The sequence below is a fragment of the Prosopis cineraria genome, unplaced genomic scaffold (assembly GCF_029017545.1).
Source record: "Prosopis cineraria cultivar Desert tree isolate PC_DT_omini unplaced genomic scaffold, ASM2901754v1 PC6, whole genome shotgun sequence".
Lineage (NCBI taxonomy): Eukaryota > Viridiplantae > Streptophyta > Magnoliopsida > Fabales > Fabaceae > Prosopis > Prosopis cineraria.
This window is the reverse complement of record NW_026555337.1, coordinates 2201382-2215771: the sequence shown is the minus strand read 5'-3', so window position 1 is coordinate 2215771 and position 14390 is coordinate 2201382. Positions and strand designations below refer to the sequence as shown.

At 38.2% G+C, this 14390-nt stretch overlaps 2 protein-coding genes and 1 long non-coding RNA gene across 8 annotated transcripts; 2 read left to right on the top strand and 1 right to left on the bottom strand.

The window, feature by feature from the left end:
- The first annotated feature begins 202 nt into the window (after window positions 1-202).
- LOC129313476 (uncharacterized) lies at window positions 203-7514 on the top strand. 3 transcript variants are annotated; one of them, XM_054956632.1, is made up of 13 exons: window positions 203-360; window positions 1264-1363; window positions 1685-1812; window positions 2099-2252; window positions 2389-2498; window positions 2913-2996; window positions 3079-3127; window positions 3210-3301; window positions 4116-4239; window positions 4425-4504; window positions 4579-6083; window positions 6571-6684; window positions 6810-7514. In XM_054956632.1, exons 2-13 carry the CDS (start codon window positions 1271-1273, stop codon window positions 7370-7372), a joined length of 3096 nt encoding a protein of 1031 aa, XP_054812607.1. In that variant the 5' UTR covers window positions 203-360; window positions 1264-1270; the 3' UTR covers window positions 7373-7514. The 3 variants fall into 3 exon arrangements, with proteins under 3 accessions (XP_054812607.1, XP_054812605.1, XP_054812606.1); XM_054956630.1 differs by having other exon boundaries at window positions 4110-4239; XM_054956631.1 differs by lacking the exon at window positions 203-360 and adding an exon at window positions 381-433 and having other exon boundaries at window positions 4110-4239.
- A 239-nt stretch (window positions 7515-7753) lies between these two features.
- Window positions 7754-9323, top strand: LOC129313478 (uncharacterized). 2 transcript variants are annotated; one of them, XR_008593955.1, is made up of 2 exons: window positions 7754-8137; window positions 8434-9323. It is a non-coding gene; the product is annotated as an uncharacterized LOC129313478 (long non-coding RNA). The 2 variants fall into 2 exon arrangements; XR_008593954.1 differs by having other exon boundaries at window positions 8424-9323.
- A 671-nt stretch (window positions 9324-9994) lies between these two features.
- Window positions 9995-14001, bottom strand: LOC129313477 (AP2-like ethylene-responsive transcription factor TOE3). Of its 3 annotated transcripts, none has more exons than XM_054956633.1 (10): window positions 12915-13997; window positions 12589-12614; window positions 12458-12488; window positions 12246-12333; window positions 12023-12168; window positions 11732-11776; window positions 11512-11615; window positions 11282-11406; window positions 11053-11166; window positions 9995-10397 (listed from the first exon to the last, which is right to left on the bottom strand). In XM_054956633.1, exons 1-10 carry the CDS (start codon window positions 13439-13441, stop codon window positions 10128-10130), a joined length of 1476 nt encoding a protein of 491 aa, XP_054812608.1. In that variant the 5' UTR covers window positions 13442-13997; the 3' UTR covers window positions 9995-10127. The 3 variants fall into 3 exon arrangements, with proteins under 3 accessions (XP_054812608.1, XP_054812609.1, XP_054812610.1); XM_054956635.1 differs by having other exon boundaries at window positions 10233-10471; window positions 12915-14001; XM_054956634.1 differs by lacking the exon at window positions 11732-11776.
- Window positions 14002-14390: the final 389 nt, after the last annotated feature.

The following is a 14390-nucleotide window of genomic DNA, read 5'->3' as shown; positions in this document are numbered from 1 at the left end:
CAGTGACAGTGTAACGCGGATTGCGTTTGCCGAATACTGGAGAACCCAGCTCGACAAAACGGAACGGGCAGGAGGTCGGAACCAGAATTAAAAGGGCAGACAGGTAGTCTTCGTAATTAGGTAAAAATCTAAGGGTATTAACCAGAGGTCCATAATACTACTAAAATGACAGCGACGCGCAGCGAGCGAAGCAGCAGCCATAAAGCCATCCAAACAAAGCCGAACTCTCTCTTTTAAAGAGTCCTTGTGGCTTCCTCTGCCCCTCACCCTTTGGTCTCTCGCTCTCTTTCTGCGTTTTCGTTATCGTGCGCTTCTGAAACGATCTCGTCCTCACAGTTTCATCTTCTCGATCTCTCAACTGTAAGTCATGTAGTCTCAATCTACGGCCCTAATGTCTCCATCGAATTTATTTATCCTAGATCCCTAATTTAAGGTCAGCTGATGTTTTTTGATCGCATCGTCGCAATTATTTTTTCTAGTTGCAAACTTGTGTACTCTTGTTGCAATTTTTGAATTCAAAGTCAGTTTTCCGTTTCGGTTATGTTGTGTGTCGGATTTCGATTTTGATGTTTGTGAACAATTTGATTAATTTGTAGATTGTCAATTCATTCTCTCGCTATCTTTTTATTCGCCTGATTGTATGTTTCGATGCATCTTTCAGTTGATCTGTGGTCTCTCCAGGAGTTCTTAATTCGGTTCAAGTTTGAATATCGTCCTTAGACTTTTGATTTATATATCCGACGATTAAATGGTGCTGTAGTCGATACTGTTGGGGTATATTTTGTGATAAATGGAAGAATTATGTGTGTTTTTAGGTTTCAGTTCACTAACACGCTACTGATGGAGATCTCTCTGTTGAATCTTGCCTATTCTTCAATGCAATCTTTCCATTATTTTGTTGATTACTGTATTGATAGAGTGAATGTATCGGACTATAAGTATCAAGTTACAGTGGGCTTTGGTATCGATTTTTGCATTTTTATATTGTCATTATTGTTATTAAGCTGATTTCGAGGGGGGACACGGGAAGTTAAATTATTTGTCAAAATATTTTTTCCTGGTTCGAAGGCTCTTATTTTACTTGAACATCTAGAGATTATTCAATCCGAAGTTTGCGTCTTTGACTCTCTCTGATGTACATCGTGGGTGACAAATCTTTGTATGCTTTTGGATGTGATTGAGTGTTTTTGTTGTTGCAGTCTTTAGCTCTGGAATTGAATTCTGTTTGCTTATAGTATGCGTTTTGTTCTAATTTTCCTTCAGGGCAATCATGAGTGATGAAGGAGAAAGGACTTGTCCTCTTTGTGCAGAAGAGATGGATTTGACTGATCAGCAGTTGAAGCCATGCAAATGTGGTTATGAGGTTTTTTTCTCTTCCTTCATGGTTGTTAACTTTGGAGATTGTTCATTTTTCCCCTCTTGGAGCTGAAACTGTGTGCTTTCAAAGTTTTTCAATTGTTCTTCTCAGTTCCTCCCATTTGTTCTTTGCGGTCCATATTTTAGGATTTGGAGCACATATTATGTTATCTTTTAAGTTTTAAGGCTTATCCGTCACCTCTCCCTGTCATGTTTAGTTTTTTTTCAGTCCAATTTTGTTAAATCTATTGGAATTTGGAACTATCTCTTATGACTGAACTGTAGTTAACTTTATCCTCTTTTTAATTTCACCTCTTCTTAATCTCAGATATGCGTTTGGTGCTGGCATCACATAATGGATATGGCTGAGAAGGATGACACAGAAGGGAGATGCCCTGCATGTCGAACTCCATATGACAAGGAGAAGATTGTAGGGATGGCTGCAAACTGTGAGAGGTTGTTTGGTTAACAATATTTTTGTACATTTGATATGCATTAATATCTTTGTCGGCCTTTATCCCCTGAACATCTTAAATATTTCTGCCCCATCTGTAAAAAAACATCTGTTGGGTATTTCTTTTAGCTTGCTACTTTAGAAACTTAAAAGATAGTTTTTGTTTTCCGCATTGACTTTGAGATAGTTCAATAGCTGATGATGTTCAGATTTAATTATTTGTTTTCATTAAAATTTTACTTACTAAAGCGTTCATGTGTTTTCTTGGTGATGGGCTTTTCCCTGTAGATTGGTAGCAGAAATTAATACTGAAAGGAAGATGAAGAGTCAGAAAGCAAAGTCTAAATCTTCTGAAGGCCGGAAGCAGCTGAGCAGTGTTCGAGTGATTCAGCGGAATCTTGTCTATATAGTTGGATTGCCACTTAATCTGGCAGATGAAGAAGTAAAATTCTTTGCTTCTCCTCTACATGGGCACTGGACTGCTGTCTTTTCATTTGGATTCTTCTTCTTCTTCTAGTTATTGCCACGGTCTGTTTTTCCCTTAGAGTGGAGTATTATTTTCATCACCAATTGTGCAGATTCTTCAGCGGCGAGAGTATTTTGGTCAGTATGGGAAAGTCTTAAAAGTGTCAATGTCTCGGACAGCAGCTGGTGTCATCCAACAGTTTCCAAACAGTACATGTAGTGTGTAAGTTTATACTTCATTCTTTATCGTAGTTTTTCTTCCTCTAATGCTATTGGGTGTAATTTTATAGTTCTCTGATTGCTAGATTTTCAAAACTGTTACTTTGTTGCTGTAATATGACACTTAACTTTTTTTGTCATCGACTTGAATTAAGCACCTTTCTAGTTTTTTCTTTTAGACATCTTTCAGTTTGGACTATGTAGAATGGGAAAAGAGTGGCAAAAAGGACGTTTTGTTGTTCTCTGTGTGTAAAAATTTCCATTTATATACTGGAAATAGGCTTTTGCCAACCTAATGTGAGGAACTTGTTCAGGATTCTTTTTCTCCTTTGTCTACTTTATTACTGTGCCAGCATTTATTATTACCTTATTCATGATGTATTATTATCACGGTTGTTAATGGAAGGATTTATTACAGATATATTACTTACTCAAAGGAAGAAGAAGCAATTCGTTGTATTCAAAATGTACATGGATTTGTCTTGGAGGGTAGACCTTTAAGGTACTGACATATGCATGTGCTCGTGTTTGAGATGTTTGGCCTCTGAATCTTGCTTATTTGCTCTTCTATGTTGCACTTGCAGGGCTTGTTTTGGAACCACAAAGTATTGTCATGCCTGGCTCCGAAACATGGTACACTAAAGGATGTGCCTGCATAAATTTTCAATTTTTGTTATATTTGATTAAATCTGCTTTTAATATCTTCTGCTACCAGCCTTGCAGCAATCCTGATTGTTTATATCTGCATGAGATTGGCTCTCAAGAAGATAGTTTCACTAAAGATGAAATAATTTCAGCATACACTAGGTACTTTTTTTGCTTAATAGTGTCCATTTTATATCTTATTTGATGATGTTTATGAATCTATGCTCTTCCCCAATAGTGTGATTGTGATCCTAATATACTGACTTTTCCTTGAACAAAATGTAGATGGCTTTTTGCCTGTTTGGGGAAGAAAATACAAGTTATATTTTCCACCCTTGCTCTTGAAAGCATTTTGGTTTCGGTTGATTTTTTTAAAAACCCTTGTGTACTTGTTTATTTTGTCCTTTTCACATTGAACAATTAGACGAGGGTTGTAGGGTTTTTTTTTTTTTTCAATTCACTAGATCATATGTTGGTCCTGGTTAGAACTGGAAAGTATTTATCAGAGGGCTTCAAGCCTCCAACCACATGGTAAACCAAAGAGAAACGATGAATGATGCCAAAGATATTAGGAATTGTAAGAATAGATGATATGATATGTGTATAGATATTTGCTGGAAACTATCTGTTGCTTTGTAGTTGATGGTCTTAGGGAAGGTGTTTAGTCGTATTATAATTGAGATTTTGGCTATTGAGAAATTAATTAGTTCCTGGGGAACTCAATTTATAGTAACTAGATGTTTCCCCTTGGAGTCTGAAAAATAAACTGTGCTATTTATGGCTAAAAAATGTGGCCTTTTTATAAGTTTTATTTTATATATTTGATATATTGATGATGGAAGCTATGTTTTGGTTCCATTCCTTCAGAGTTTGTTCTTTTTTGCTTGCAAGTTTTTTGCTTTATGCTGCTTGAATTGCATGTGGTGATTATCATTTAGTGGTATGTTGTACTTATTTTTTATTTTTAAAGAAGCAGAGTTCAACAAATTACGGGTGCCACAAATAATATGCAACGGCGGTCAGGGAATGTGTTGCCACCCCCAGTTGATGATTTCATGAACCAATTTGCTGGAAAACCCATTGTGAAAAATGCCACAAATGTAAGATATGTATTTTACTTTCACCTAACTGTCTCCTTTTCCTTGGTAGCTTTGACCTTGTCACTTGCGCACATGGTTTTTTAGCTGCCTTCCCAGCTTGGGTATCCTGTTAGCAAAATGTAGTTTATGCACTTGGACGGCTGAACTTGAAGGATGTACTAACTACGTAATTTATTATTGAGTAGAATTCCTCTAGCACTGTAAGAGGTTCACCTCCGAATGGAAGTTCTGGAAGATCTATAGCTTTAGATCCTGCTGCTGCATGGTATGGTATTTGGCTGTTCAGTTTGCAATTGTTGAACGATGATATGTTCCCTGAACTTTTTATTTTTGTTTTAGGGGTACGAGAGCTACAAGTTGTGAGCCCTCTTCTGGAGGTTTATTATGTCCTAATGGACCAGCTAAGCCAAAAGCTGATGCTGTTAGTGGCACACTAGCCTTTTCTTCAGCTGTTACAGGTTCAAGCCAGAACTCTTCATTGCACAGTGATGCAACAAAGAGGCCACTGTCAAGTGGTGGAAGTCCTAATAACCTTAGAGTACGAAATGAATCATTAAAACCTGTAAAGCAACTAAATTTCATGGACAATCCGAGTAGTACATGTGAAAAGACTGCTACATCTGATGGTTCTCTTGCACCTGTGAATCGAGAGAGCTTGTTGTCTAATTTACCATTATCCAGAGATGGTGATAGAGGCAGTTGTACTACATCAAATACAACAACAAATTCTGCTGACTTCACTGGGCAGCCATGCAGCTCTGGTCTTGAGGAAGCAACTATTGCTACCAATGAAGAGATTCAGAACCTGTGCTCCAATCTGTCCACTGTTAACATTGATAGAAATGGCCAAAATGAATACTATGGTATGGTCAGATCTAATAGCCCCCCTTCTGATTATATCTTGACAAGGTCTCCTCAACTTCAAGCATCACAACAGCACAAAGATGACAAATTTAGGGATGTTCAATTTTCAAGTGAATCTGGTAAAGCTGCTCCATCTGATTGGGAGCAGTCTGATTGGAAATTGAATTCACAAGCCCAAATAGTATCAGTTACAACTGACTTGGAAGATGATATAGCTTCTTTCGATAATCAAAGGCTCAAAGATCCAGAAGTTGTTTGTCATTCTCCGTACATGCCTAAGTCAACAAGTTTTGTTCATGTCCCACTCCATTCTAATCATAGTCTTATCCAACAAGGGGAACAGTCTCCTGCTATGACTTTTGATTTTGTATCTGCTGATTCTAAGGTTGGGGATGATTCTCTATTGCATCCATCCAGCATATTATGTAATGGTCATCCTGATAAGTTGGTCCGCAGCTGCTCTTCTGATTTGAATAGCACCACTGATTGTACTTCACTTCAGGATATAAGAAATGAACAGTGCATTGAAAGATTATTCATCGAATCAGTTAGTGCTGGAAATGATGTTGCATTGGACAAGGGTGAGAGTAGCATTATTTCAAATATATTGTCCATGGACTTTGATTCTTGGGATGACTCACTAACATCACCTCAGAATTTGGTTAAGTTGCTGGGTGACAACACTGATAACCAGTTTGTTCCTTTAAAAAAATCCAGTTCTTTGAAAGTGCAGAATAATAGTCAATCAAGATTCTCTTTTGCAAGACAGGATGAACCTAAAATCCAAGCATTTAATGCAAATCCATCTCATGGTATTAGCGAGCAATTTCCAAGGAGGGGCTCTTTCATGCAGGATTTTTCTGAAATAGACTTGCATAATGATAGGAAGTTGGGTATGACAAATGGCTTCTCTTCCTGTAAACTTGAGGAATCTGAAAATCTAGGCGGTGGTCACTTTGTTTCTTCTAATAAGCACTCTGGTAAGTATTACCATTAGTAACCTGTTGAACTGGCTAATGTAGCTTTTATAGTTGCTTCTACACTGGATCTTGTTATTGGATTCACTGCTCTACTGTTTTCAATACCGTCCTTAAGTTTCTGCTTTTGCTCTTTCCTTGCTTGAAAACATTTGCTTTGTGTGAGATTCTATTTTGAAATATACTCTCTTTTGCTGTTATGTTTTGTAAAATGCACTTTTTTAATGGTGTCAAGTGAAAAAAGAAAACAGCCCAGATAGGCTTAAGGTAGCTAACAGCTGCTAAAGTTGTGCTGGATCTCCTGATCCCCACCTTTTGAGGTTGAAAAACTAAAGGTCTAGGTGCATCCTTGCAAAACTATCCATTGGCCGAGTTGATATGAGATTTGTATTTGTATTAGTGCTTCATTGTCTGAGTTGTTAAGAGATTTGCATGTGTATTTATGCTGCAAACATACATCTCATGACCTTGGTTTTATATTGATTTGCAGCTGTTTCTAGAGCTCAAATTTCTGCTCCTCCAGGATTTTCAGTTCCAAGCAGGCCTCCACCACCAGGTTTTTCTTCTTGCGAGAGAGTGGAACAGGCTTTCAGTTCAGTATCTGGTTAGTTATGATGTCTATTTAATGATTTATTGTCACTTGAAAATGTACACGTTTCGATATTATTAAGGTAAATTTGTTTATATATGTGCATGATTTTTAAGGTACTTATGTCTTCTTCTTGATAGGGAATTCATTGCTCGACCCATCCTCGTTGAGAAATTCATATCAGATACCCACAGCTGGAAATATTGGTGGTACAGGGGACATTGAATTAATAGATCCGGCCATTTTGGCTGTTGGCACTGGCAGACTTCAAGGTCCACTAAACAGCCCAGGGTTGGACATCAGATCTAGTTTCTCCCCACAATTAAATTACTTTGAAAATGAGGCCAGACTTCAATTATTGATGCAAAGATCTCTCTCACAACCACAGAACAGATTTTCTGAAATTGGGAGTACTTTTTCTCAGATTGGTGATTCTTATGGCATTTCTTCAAGGTTAGATCAATCACAAGTCAGCAATTTGACCCCCTTTGCTCAGTTGTCCTTACAGCAGTCTAGAAATGCTCTTTTGTCTAATGGCCATTGGGATGGGTGGAATGAAGTGCACAGTGGAAGTAGTCGGGGGGTGGCTGAGCTACTAAGAAATGAAAGACTTGGAATTAACAAGTTATATACAGGATATGATGATTCAAAATATCGGATGCCAAATTCTGGAGATCTTTACAACCGAACTTATGGGATGTGATTTACTTAGCTGTCTAGTTTTCTGTTGGCTAGCCACTGAAGCCAAGACAGAGATGGAAACTATTTTGTTGCATAGCTGAAGGTGATGGGACTGACTTATGATTGATCTGTTGGGCTAACTAGTGAGGAAACATTGTCAAACTCCCTAGAAGTTTGGTCTTTAGCTGCAGCTGGTAATCCTCAACTGTTTTTTTTTTTTTCCTTCTGGTTTAGTTGTTAGCTTGGCATTTTTATCTAGATGTGCGTTTAAAGTTTTTTCCTCCCCCATGCCCTCCAGATTTTTTGTTTGGCTCCCTGCACTGGCATTCTCATTATACGTTGAGTGCACTGCTATTTGCTTTTTATACCATGGGCCCTGATTTTACCTTCCTGCCCTTTGAAGGTCCGGATTCGCAGAAGTGAGCTGTAGTGGTGTACAAATTGCCAATACCATTGTTATCGAACTGCCAGGTAGAACTTAGTTGCGAGTGTTTTCCCTACAGAGTGCAGAGCTGAAAAACTTCTTGTTGATTTAGATCCAATCAATGAATCCCATGTTTATTAGTATTGTAATTTTCTTAATGTTTTAACCACACTTGTGGATAGAAGTATATACAAATTTGATGGGACTGATTCAATGGCAATTATTGTTCTTAGAGCCTTTGTCGCATCTTCGAAGGGTTTTGCCTTTCGTATTATTAGGTTCAGTGAATGAAGCGAAAACTGGAAAAGCAGCCTCGGAAATTATGTAATATTGTCGCTTGCTAGGCAGAGCTTGTGGCTTCTGGTATTTCCTTGAAGATCTAAATTATATTGCATTTATATTTATTTTTCTTTGCGCTAGAATATTTAGAGCAGCTCCTTTTTTTTGGGGGGGGGGGGGTTGCTCTAGTCCCCAGCTAGATAGGTCCGGGCCTGTTAAGCCACTATTCTTAGTTTCATTTTTAATAAAATGTCTAGTATTAGTGGTATTGCTTGTCTTTATCCTTGTCTTAATAAAGTCGCCGTCTGAACCATCTTATGCGTGAGCTGTAATAGCAGCCAATTTTCTGTATTTTCTGATCCACCAGTAGTCTGCTGCAGGTATCCGAGCTTGTTGAGACAATTTGAAGGACATGTTTGTATTGTCGATGCTTAAAAATAAGGTCTGAGTTCAAATTCTAAGAATTTGTTGCCATAATATCAGCCTTGGCAGTCCGAAGTTTATTTTGTTTCAATGTTAGTTATTGAAAGTTATCTTTTCGAACTAAACGAACAAAGTGAAAATCAGACTTGTATCACTTCCATCTTTTTAATTTTAAGAATGGATAGCAGATCATTGCATTAGGGAATGTCGCAGCCTGAGCAAGGTCCGTTGCTCAGATGAGAAAGTCTGGGAAAAAAAAAAAAAAAGCCATTGAACATGCCCTTTGGGTAGCCAGTTTGCACGTTAGTTGTAGTGTTCGCGGTTAAGGCTGCAGGCATGCTGGAGGAATTAATCTTCCAGTAGTGGTGAATCTGATTTTTCAATCAAACAAGTTCTGGGGTTCGTTGTAATAAGTTTTCTGAATGGTGAGTGGTTAAAAGAGAGAGAGAGAGAGATGATGAAAATTTGAAGATCTGTAACGCTGGGGAAAACAAGTAGCTAATGGTATGGCAGAAATTACAAAAGAATTGTAATGGAGAATCGAAGGAAAAATAATAAAGTAACGGTGTTGGATTTCCATGGATCTGGGGGATACGTCTACGGAGCCCGTTGAGAAATCCGAACCTGGAATTTGGATGCAGCAATTAATGTTCGCAAATGAATCCCGCGGTCAGTCCCGTGTTTTGTTGTTTGTACGAGTCCTGAAATGGGCTTTTCTTTCAGTCCTTGGACTTGGGATTCCATGGCTTCTCTTATCAGTCCATGTAGAGGAATGAATTTGTCATTGGAAAAATATAAAGGATCGCTGGTAAAAATTGATATTAATCGAAGATCTTTTGTTATTAAATTCTAAATGAATATTTATCAATGCTACATAATCTTCTCTCTAAAAACTTATTTAAGTTTTCTAAATTAACAATCCATCTAAACTTATTTTTCATTTGAATTTGGACAATAAATTTTTATTTGATAGAAACTTCCTATAACGGTCCTTGATTCTTATTTTCCCTTCGTCATTTGATGTCACTTAAAAATTAATTTCTGCTATGAATACTTTTTGACAAATATAAGGGGCATGTCATTATCTAATTGCTTGTTATTTTTAGCATTGAGACTTTCAACGAGTGCTCCCATAATGATGGTATTTAAATTCCTTTAATTAAAAAAAGTAAACAAAATTTTAAGCTATTTTCTTAATTAACGATACAACAAATTTTTCTCATGATAAGATTGTAAGAACACCTATATTTAGTACAGGAAAATTTCCAATGAATACATGCATATATACAACTACGCATATATTGATCCATGTATTTGCATGTTTTGTCGTTTGCTCCGCCTTTTGGCATCATTCAAAATTATATTGGCGCACAAATTCATTCTACATCTAAAGTTTGATTTTGGAAAGCGTATGGAACAATGCAACCCATAGTTGGCGTCTAATCTTCGAAATCGAAAGTGATTGTATAAAGACATGTATGATGCTTGATGCAGAGTCAATCAAGCATGAGACGTAGATGATGGTTTGAAAGTGAAGATAACGCATAATAAAAGGGATCAATAACCAATCAGGTTTAGAGAAAACCAGGAATCCCGAGCGTGGGAGTATATGAATCAGGTAACTTGCCAAGCATCAGACACAAAAGTTAGGTTAGGGTGGAGAGTGCGGGTGCTTCATGTGGCAATAATGCTGATATGTGGTGGGGGCAGCTGTGCTGGATGAAGAGGAAAAAGAGAGAGTGAGGGGGAGTGAGTTCATAGGTTTCACCGGGAAGATGGCAGTGGACGGTGGAAAGGTGGATGAAATGGAGAATCCTGATGATGCTGCAGCAGAGAACTGTGGAGCTGGGGTAGCACTTGGCTCGCCATATGTTCGCCACGTCCAGCTGGGGAGTCCCGTCCTCATTATCTCTGCCCTTTCCTGCGCAAATAGGTAAAACAAGATCTCACACTATCTACTGCCAAAATGTTGTTCATGCGCATTGTCACCACCCTCTATGTAAGCAACAACCATAAAAAAAGACAATTGTTCTTATCAGAAGTTCAGTCACCTTGCAACACACCAGAAATACCATTATTAAAAAGTGACGCCAGAAAATTTTAATTCACGGAATTAAACATTATAAAACGTATTTAAAGTTCTTTCCAATGCTGTGAATGGACTTAAAAATACAAGTTCTTCAGCCACACTCTTCAAGTTATCTTAATTTAATTTATCGATATAACAAGCAAAACTTCCAAATGTCTAATAATTAGTAGATTACCGGGACGTGCTTATTGACTGATCCCCCATGTAATGTTTTCACAAAAATTATGAAACAGTTTCTCATCCAGGTATTGAACAACGTAGCCTTAACTTTTCCGATGACATGCATAGCACCAAACAACTAGGATTTCTGGAACATAAAAGTCAATTTTCACAGTTTGCTATGAAATTAAAAAGCCAACCACCCCTCCTTATTCAAAGACAGACACCAGCAAGAATTGTGATAGGAAAATTTTTGGCAGAAGCACGCGGTCAACGAATAAGCAATCAGGTCAAGTTGTGAAACTAAATACCAGACAGTGATACTCACCTCACTGGGAAAGAAATTTGGAAATATGCCATTCCATACAGAAGGGCTATCTCCAGTTACTAGAAGCTTTTTCATAGCTCGATTGCCATTTACTGAGTCAGTGTTGGTCGCCACCTGCAAATAGGAGAGAGGGGGAGTTATTGTTAGCGAAATAGGATCTTACAGATGCCAAAACAACTCTCTCAGACTACATTTCAAAATACCATCCCTACACTAAAGTTCAAAATACCGTTGAACTTGTTCTGGCATGCATATTGTAAGGAAAAGACTGGAGCTCAAGATTGCCCCTGCTTTCATTGGGACCTTTGCCTGGGGTTGCTATGCCTAAATTGAGGTCAAGATTGTGACTGACACCTGAGTTATAAAAACAATTCCCACAGAAATTATCTTTTAGGCGGACAATCAGTTAGAAAGTAACTATACAGAGAGTTGATCAAATATCATTATAAGAAAAACTACCTTCATCGATTGCATCAGCGTCCAACTCCCCTTCATAAGTACTCGGCTCAAAGTTAGTTACTGCCTCCCTTCCATTGCACTTAATGGCTGCTCTATCGTAAGCCCTGATTTCAACAACCAAAAAAAGGAAGATACATATTTGATGAAAGCCTCATCAGCTAAATACTTCAGCATAATTAAATTCAGTGCAGGTAGAATGTAATTCGTGTATCATTAGGACCTTGCAGCTTCTACTTCGCTGTCGAACAGCCCAAGGTATATATACCTGCATGAAAGCATTGCAATCTCCATAATAAAGACAACTTTGCCAATTGTTTCTTGGAAATATGCAGTTTAGTTAGACAAGTTTCTCCAAACAAAGGGATATGCGGGAAAAGAGAGAGCCAAAAATAGCCCATATGAACTCATTTGAAACCAATTTTTATTGCAAATCAATTGATGCTTGGATTGTAACAACTCATCATGAACCACAACACTCCATTACTTCAGTTTTTATGAAACAGGTCCTCACTTTTTGCCAAGAAATTGCCCCATCCGAGCTTCCCAGCGTCCACATTTGTGTAGTGTTACGCCTCGGTATCTTGAGCTACCCCTAGAGAAACCGGTACTCTGGCGACGAAGAATGTGAACAAACTCCTCCTTGGTGAGATTCTTCATCTGTTCATCATTTAGTAAATGGTGACAAATTTTACGGTCAGACCCTCAGATTGATCAGTGCTTGTGCAGTTCCAAACCTGTTTAAGATCCTCCTCATAATCACTGAGGTTGAAATTGATATCAGCATCAACTCCCCTGAATTTAATAGCAGCTCGATCGTAGGCTCTGCAGATGAAAATTCGAAGTCAAGTGAGGAGGACAGTGAACATGTTCAAATTCTTAGAAGATGCAAAAGCAGGTTCCAGAGCGGAAATATGCCGATGAAAATTATGTATGAGCAAAAGTTTACCTAGCAGCGGCATGTGCAGTGTCAAAACCGCCTACATGTTCCCATGACAATTTCGTCAAAAATTGCTAAATATAGTAAAACGATAGATAATAATTTAAATATTAATTGAATTCACAACACTAAATTCGTACCTAAATAGACTTGTTTGCCGCAATCCCTACGTTAATTAGCCACGGAAGAAAAGAACATCAGAGGTAATTCAAACACGTATTACCAAAATTAACATATCAGCACATTATTTAATTTCATTCCCAATATATTATAGATGATCGCGTGGTCAGAGGAAATCAGATTAGTTAAATAAAAGAAATAATCAAATTCAACTAGATTCAACATAGGCAAGCACTGACATGAGTAAAAGGCCTTAACCAAAACAAAAAGTAAAAATGCGACCAACTTGTAGAGAGGACATGCTAGAAATTAAAATGAAATGCTAAATTTATCTAATATTACCAACCAGATATGTGATTCCCATCTGCCAGTCCTCCTATAGAAGGTGACTCCTCTGTACTGGGAGCTCCGAGACCTTGGTCCTCTCCTGCTCTTCTTCACCTGCGGCTGAGGTTGTTGCTGAAGTTGAATCGTCTTTGCCTGTGCGCGGCCACCTTGACTATCGAATGAGAGTTCCATCCAGCTCTCATTGGATGGAAAAGGCGATGAAGATTGCCCCTGCCAAATCCCTGAGTCTCTATCCACTCCTTTAGTTCCACTCACTGGAAACAGCTCCCTGGTTGAGACGTCGTTGCCGCTGTCCACCTTAAGGATATCGAAATTGAAGGTGACTACGTCGCCGGCGCGTGTAGAGCAAGAGTCATCATCGCCTCCTCCAGTACTGGACCCGTCGGCATTGACAACAGATGAATTAGAGGTCCCCGATTCCGCCATTTGATTCGCCGAAGCTTCAGGAAATTTGTCAAGGAACATGACCGAGTTATGGTTATGAGTCAAATCGGCTAAATCCGCATTGAGATTAAGATCTAACATGGTTGTCAAACTTCAACTAAACTCTCTGTATTTTCGGCACTATATTATTAGCTATAACAGTCAACTATTCTTGGTACAATTCCAGGTATGATACTCTTTCCATCGACGAATCCGAAGACGAAAATCGATCCGATTGAAAACAATCAATCGCAGGTAATGTAAGCAAAACGGCAAAAAATGAGGGGTTCCAGAAAAAATAGAGTGAGAACGTAAGTAGAGTTGAAGGATGAAAGAACTTCGGAGAGCTAGGGATTACACTACACAACAAAAACAAAGCAAAAGGAAGCAGAAGCTGCTTGACTCTCTCCAACTCGCCGGAGCAGGTTTCCGACGACGGTGAAAGAAGGAGAGAGATGATATAGCTCAACGGCGGAGATAAGAGAAGGAAGCACCTACACTTGAGCCAAGAGAAATTGCATTCGTAATTTCCTCGGCGATGAGTTCAGCGTCGGGAGCGAAAGCATCGCCGACTATCGGATTCCATGAGCAGAGAGAGAGAGAGAGAGAGAGAGAGACAGAGGGAGGGAGAGGGAGAGAGATGGGACGTTTGAAGGAACACTTCAACCCATTTTAAGAGGGGATGGAATATATAAACATTTTCTCTCTCATGGTGGTAACCGGGTTCTTCGGTCACCAGTTCGAGATATTGCCAAGGAGATTTTTTTTTGGGAAAAAACAGTACGAGAGATGCGAAGACTTTTTTTTTTTTAACCAACAGAGAGATACAAAAACTGTTGGGCAAAAAAAAAATCAAAGTCTTAAATTAATGCTATAAATTATTCTAGGTAAAATTAAAATTTTTATATATATCTCATGAAATTTTTAGGTAAATTTAAAAAGAAACTGTATGTTATCATTTTTAAATTGAAATTTAACACTTGATTTCAAAATATAAAATAAAAAAGTTAGAAATGTCAGTTGGAGCTAATTCAGACTCGGGAAAAAAAAA